Source organism: Eupeodes corollae, chromosome 2, assembly GCF_945859685.1.
Source record: "Eupeodes corollae chromosome 2, idEupCoro1.1, whole genome shotgun sequence".
Taxonomy (NCBI): Eukaryota; Metazoa; Arthropoda; class Insecta; order Diptera; family Syrphidae; genus Eupeodes; species Eupeodes corollae.
Genome location: NC_079148.1, coordinates 115,131,581 through 115,138,288, shown reverse-complemented (window position 1 = coordinate 115,138,288; position 6,708 = coordinate 115,131,581). Strand labels below are relative to the sequence as shown.

The 6,708-nt window shown below is 38.5% G+C and overlaps 1 protein-coding gene across 1 annotated transcript; it reads left to right on the top strand.

Annotated features, from left to right (window-relative positions):
• Positions 1-1,204: 1,204 nt before the first annotated feature.
• LOC129947062 (cuticle protein 16.5-like) lies at positions 1,205-1,855 on the top strand. Its single transcript, XM_056057497.1, has 2 exons — positions 1,205-1,334; positions 1,402-1,855. Exons 1-2 carry the CDS (start codon positions 1,323-1,325, stop codon positions 1,795-1,797), a joined length of 408 nt encoding a protein of 135 aa, XP_055913472.1. The 5' UTR covers positions 1,205-1,322; the 3' UTR covers positions 1,798-1,855.
• The last annotated feature ends 4,853 nt before the right edge of the window (positions 1,856-6,708 follow it).

Below are 6,708 nucleotides of genomic sequence, written 5' to 3'. Positions count from 1 at the left end.
CGGCATTTCACACGAGAAATACTCGATTCGATTTTTTCACGTACGGCTTTTGAGGCGTGGAAGGGGACACGGTACTGTCGGCAGTCAACCGACCATCGTCATTATGAATCCACGTATATAATAATTCGAAAATCTAAAACACGACGTAATGAACGAATTCGATGAAATTTTGTTCGTGTGAACGACATAATATTAAGATAAGAGCTACTAATTACGTATACGATAAAAATACATTCGATATTTATGGAATAGTGGTGACAAGTTCGTACGGTATACGTACAAAATTATTTCACGAATACGGGATTTTCATGTGAACGCAAAATTATATAACCGTACGGTTAAAATCCGTAAGCTTTTTTTTTGTACGGACTTTGTTTTCACACATAACGTATTTTTCCCGTGAATCATCTACGTTTTGTCATATTTTTGATATTTTTTTTAATTTTAACTCAACTGACTTTCAACTTGTATCGTAAGCGCACTATTGCCATGTGTTTTTTTATATCGTCATATTTGAAAGTATCGAAAACAACGAAATCGTAGTTATTGGGTGCTCTCACTGATAAGGCGGCCGGCAACGGCACGGACGCTGTATATTCCAGTCGTTGAGACGGCTATTTTAAACCGTCCGTACGGAAAAAGCCCATCTCCATCCAGTGTGAAAGCTTTGATTAATTTTATTAGTTTACGAATGAAACCGTCTCGTGTGAAAGAGGCCTAAGGGTCGAGGACAGACTGACGGACGGAATCTTGGGACCCGTTTGATAAAAGTCTCGAGTTCAATTTTTTTACGAATGCAAAATTTGCCGTACAGTTCCATTAACACACAAGAAAATGTTAGGTGAATATTTTCATGAGTATAATATTTTGAAGGAGATCAAATTTTGGAAAAGCCGGAGAAATAAAAAAGGTAGATTCTTTTCTTGCAAAACTACAAAAATTAGATTAAAGTAAAAGTAATTGAACTTGAAGTTTCTGTTGCCTTAACTATAATTATTTTTACTTAACCTTGCATTCCCATATAACTTCAGAGCCTCAGATTCTTGCAAAACATTCATATACATTATAAAGGGTGTCCCGTTAAAGGTCATAACTCCATATAAATGACGATATGTATTGAGGTAATTGTAATTGTGCATACTGCAGAGGCACGCATTTCGAATACACTTAAACGAACAATGTTAAACGAAAATAAATAATGAAAGTCACGCCTTGCGCTTCAATTTAAATCATATAAAAGACTGGTGGCTACGTTCACCAAATCAGACTTTAAACTCACTCCATTTGGAAAAGACTTATTCAAAGCCCAAAACAAAACCAACATGTTCAAATTCGTAAGTTTACCATTACAACGACATTAAAGTGGATTATATTTAACAAACGTTTATTTCTGTTTTTTAGGCCGTTGTCATCTTCACTGTCATCGCCTGCGCTGTAGCCAAGCCTGCTCCAGGACTTCTTGCATCACCATTTGCATACTCTGCCCCATTGGTTGCTGCTGCTCCAGGAGTTGTCACTGCCACAAGTAGCCAAGTGATCGCCAGGAACTACAATGGAATCGCCACCGCTCCAGTGTATGCTGCCGCTCCTGTTGCCAAATTCGTTGCTGCTCCCGTTGCTGCTCCATTAGCTGCTGCTCCTCTCGCTGCTGCACCATTGGCAGCCAAGTATGTAGCATCACCATTCGCTAGCCCGCTGGCTTACTCTGCACCTTTGGCCGCTGCTCCTTTCGGTTATGCTTCCGCCTACGGATACGCGTCCCCTTTGAGCTACGCTTCTGCTCCACTTTTATTGTAAAAATAGAAACAAGTAGAAAAAGATGACAAGGAAAATAAATGAATTTGCTGGAACACTTTAGTCGAAATCGTTTTATTTTGTCAACAGAAGCAATTTAAGTTAACTGAAAAGTTTTCACTTGCCATTGGAAGAATTGGTCATGGTAGAACTTATTAATGGAATTTCAAAAAGGTAAGGTTACAGTGTAATAATTTGGATCTTTTGAAATCCTGTCGAATTTACTAACATTTGACAATTGTACCTTGGTCCATTTTCCACTAATTTACATTTTTACTTATAAACGAATCCAACTTAAGTGAAACAAAAAGGGTATGGATTTTTCAAGAAACTTTTAATGTTATTTGCACTCTGGCAACTCTATAGCAGATGAAGCCTCAATAGATATAACTTTTCATCTCCGCGTACCTTACCAACCCTATATCACCTTATTTCTATGTGTTGCATGTCATTAGGTGTGAAGTGCATAGATTCGTAGAAGCAAACAAAGGTTTGATGCTGAACTGGTGGTAGTTTTTTTCAAAAATGACATACTGTGTATTATGAACTCCTTTCAAAACAAAAATGTTCCTTTCTGTTTCTATTCTTTTCCTATGCACCATAAGCATAACAACCTAACCCATATAAATGTGTATCAAACAATATAAAACCACCCACCACCACCCCGACCGCCGAAGCTTCCACCACCTGCTCCTTGAGCGAAATTGTATTCCTATTTTTCTTTTACAAAAACTTGTCTTCTTCTCTCTAAGGACATTTTGTATAGTTGTGGAGTATAAATTCTATTTAATCGAAAGAACTCCTGCACACCACATGGAAAAAATAAGAGCTTTCCCAATGGAATGAATATACCTTTTTGAATGTCTTCAACTATCTAAACTTAGGTACCTGTGTTATGCATGCATAAAGGTGGATATAAGAATGTTTGTGTGTAGATAGCTTATTTTTCCTCCGGGAGTCTTCCTTTGGTTGAATACAGTTAAAAGAAGTAGAATTTTTGTTTGGGTAACTAAAAGGATTTGATTTCAATTCGGTTCAAGCTGTGTGTGGTGCATACCTTACCCAACCCACTTACAGGTACCTCTCTACACGTTTATGCTCCGCCTTATTTCCATGACGACACATTTATATTTTCCATGCCAATTTGAAATTCAATGGATTTTATTATAAATGAAATTTAATTGTGTGCGCTGCGCTGGCTGCTGTTTCAAGAACAACATTCAAGCAGTTAGTTGTTTTGAGGTTTTTCAATTTCTTTTATAAGTCGAATAACCAGTGTTTTATATAGTTTCTTATACTTGCCGAATGCTGAGGTTTCTGGTTTTGAGAAAATTTAATTGTGATTAAGAAGAAAGTTGAATATTTTATAATAGAAGAAGAAAGTTAAGGTTTAATGTGGGGCTTTTGTGGCTTGATCTGATTTTAAGTTCTCAATGTTTCCTTCGAAAACTGATAACTGAAAGATAGTGAAGCCTTTTACAATTCGTATTATTAGTTACGAACCTTGTTTTGATTAGCCCGTTATTTGGGTAGATGACATCTTTTGACATTTGACAAGTAAACATTATGTTAATACTAAAAAACTAGTACAAATTTAGCATGTCATTAAGCACCTTCTGGCTTAATATAGTGTAACTAGTCCAAATCCCGCTGTAGTCCAGATAGAACCACTCAACGTGGGCTATGCAGATCAACAATTACCTGACCTTGACGAAGTGAAGATAGCTATATCTAAACTAAAGTCAAACAAAGCTGCTGGAGCTGAAGGCATCACTGTTGAACTATTCAAAGCGGCAGGTGATGACTTGGTAGGGAGCATGCCCAACGAGTGGAATCTCAGCATAGTTTGCCTAATACATAAGAAAGTAGACCCTCTAAGCTGCGCCAACTACAGAGGCATCAGTCTCCTCAACATTGCATATAAGATCCTCTCTGCCGTATTATGTAAACGTCTGCAGCCTGAGAGCTCCTTATCAGTGTGGCTTCAGACCAAATATTTATACTACGGCAGATCTTGTAAAAAACCCAGGAACTTCAAATCGATACCCACCACCCCTTTATCGATTTTAAAGCCGTGTATGACAGCATCCATAGGGAAGAGCTCTACATAGCAATGTCTAGTTTCGGCATTCCTGTCAAACTTATTAGAATGCACGTTGCTCTATCAAGGTCGGAAAAGATCTCACCGATGCTTTTGATGTCAAAAAGGTTTTAGGCACTGTCATGCGACTTCTTCAACATCGTTCTGGAAAGAATTGTGCAAAACTCAACCGTCAACACAACCAAAGGTCCATCCAATTACTCGGATACGCAAATGATATTGACATAATTGGAAGATCAAAGCGATATGTCAGGGAGCGTTTGAGCATTGTGTCGGAAGCGAAGAAGATTTGTGTAGTAGCCAATGAGGGCAAGACTAAGTATATGCTGTCATCAAAAAAGGCATTGAACAACGACGTCTTGGACAAAACGTCACCATGGAAAGCTATAACTTTTGAGATAGTTGAGGATTTTGTCTACCTAGGGACCGCTATTAACACAGACAACGACACCAGCGCTGAAATCAAACGAAGAATAACTCTTGCAAATCGCTGCTTCTTTCGACTTAGAAGGCAAAAATCACCATCTTTAAGACACTCATCATACCGGTTCTCATTTATGGCGCTATGGCCTGAACCCTGTCAAAGAAAGATGAAAGCGTCTTAAGATGCTTCGAGAGCAAAATTTTTCGGCTGATTTTTGGCCCCGTGTGCATAGATGGAGAATGTAAGAGAAGATATAACGTCGAACTGTACGGGCTGTATACCGACACTGACCTCTTGAACAGAATAAAAGTCCAACGGCTTAGGTTAGGTTAGGTTAAAGTGGCTGCCCATGATGAAAACAGACACTCTTAGGCCAGTTTAATGGCCCATTGTGATACCACATGAATCTTAAGGCTTCCTCCTAAGCGCAATGGAACCAACTTGAGTCCCTTACAAAACGTGAGAGGATGATTATGCTGATATGATTGAGATCTTTGAAGAATTCTCCTAGGCAATTCTTGTGTTTTGAGCTAGAACAGGGTATGTACAGAGAAGATGAAGAATTGTTTACTCCTCTTCCTCGTCCATACAGCTTCTGCAAAAGTCATTTGAGAATACGAATTGTCGAGTGGCGTGCTTTCTTATTAGACGGTGTCCGGCTATGTCACCTATTATCGAGCTTATATGCGATCTGCTTAGAGATAGCAAGAACCTTGAACGTTTTAAATCTAGTTGTTGTTTTTTGTGACCTGACACGTGGTGATGTTGTTCCATCTGGTCTTTGCCTTCTTCATAGCGTCTTACATTAGCAACAGTTTACAAGTAGCGATTGGTATGCCAGTACTTGCCAAACGTGGTAGGATGGGCTGTACTGTACCGTTCCTGGCGAGTTCATCTGCCTTACAGTTACCTGGAATGTCTCTATGGCCCGGCACCCAGCAAATGTGAATATTAAACTGTTGCGGCATCTCCATTAGGGATGATCGGCAGTTATGGATTGTTATAGAGTTTGTAGAGACAGAGTCCAGAGGTTTTTTAGCGGCCTGACTATCTGAGGAAATACGGATATCAGATGTTGAATTCACGTTTTCTTTAAGCCAGGACAAGATTTCTTTTATCAACGACTTAGATGGCTAGGTCATGTAGAGCGAATTTACTTCAACGCTCCTACCGGGAAGGTTTTTGAATCCAATCCTGAGGGACACCGCAGTAGAGGAAGATCGAGACTCAGGTAGCACACGCATTTGGGTGAAGACCTATTTGGAAGAGGACAACAATTTTGACCAACAAACCACTTTAGCGACAAGGCACACTTTTGAATGACTGTGTGAACAATCACCAGTTAATAATGCATCCTGAAAAAGTTACCGATTGGTGTTTATTATTTGTCAGTGGCGTACTTTTTTGAAAAGGACATTAGTGGGCGTTCACCGTCAACAGCAAGCGTTACATAACAATAATAACCTACTTCTTATGGCCCAAATTAAACCATATGGACCCAGACGACATATGGTTCCAGTAGGACGCGGCGGCGCTACGTGCCACATAGCAAATGTCATTCCATTCAATTTCAACATCTACCCGCCCTTATTAAAAAAAATTCTTTTATTATCTGTAAGACAAGATTAATTCAAAGCCAAATCCCTGGCGCTATTTCTTGAGATTAAAATTGAAAATAGTCTAAAAGTCTAGAGACCTTGCAACGTTGAAAAATGTGTACATTTTAGAATCGACAAATCGAACCGATTTTTATTTAGTGTTTCTGTCTGAGACTTAATTCTTTGATCCAAAGCAAGTTGCCTCAAATAAGGCAAACTAAAACCCTCCGATACCGAAGATGGCTTATGAAGGATTGGTCTACAAAAAGTAGGTTCAAGCTTACTTGTCGTTTCTTATCTGGGGCTGTTGTCCAAAATTCTCTTGGCTAAAACTACTTTCAACACTTTTTCAAAGTATTCGAAGAGTTTTACTGGTCAATTGGTGGCATTTCCTTGTTTTTCTCTCCTTAAAACAAAATAATATGTATGTATATTTTATTTGTCAAATGTTTCCCTGCTCTACTGTCAATTTGTCTCTCTCTTAGCATCTTTAACTCTATCAGCTAAATAGTACCTCTTTAAACTACACCAAAGTGTTTTGTATGAAATTATTGTGATATTATACCAACAAAAGTTTCGAAAGATGTCAACACTTTCATATGTTGTAAACATTAAACTTTATATTGTTGTCTAGCCCCAGGAATTTTATAAAAGGAAAAAATGTCTACAAAAGCATTCTAGGAGGTATATCTTACCAAAAGAGAAATCACAACCCCAAAAAAGTATGCATCAGCAGCAGCACTAGAAATATCATTCTCCTGTCAAAAACCGACCTCCCCTTTTAACCATCA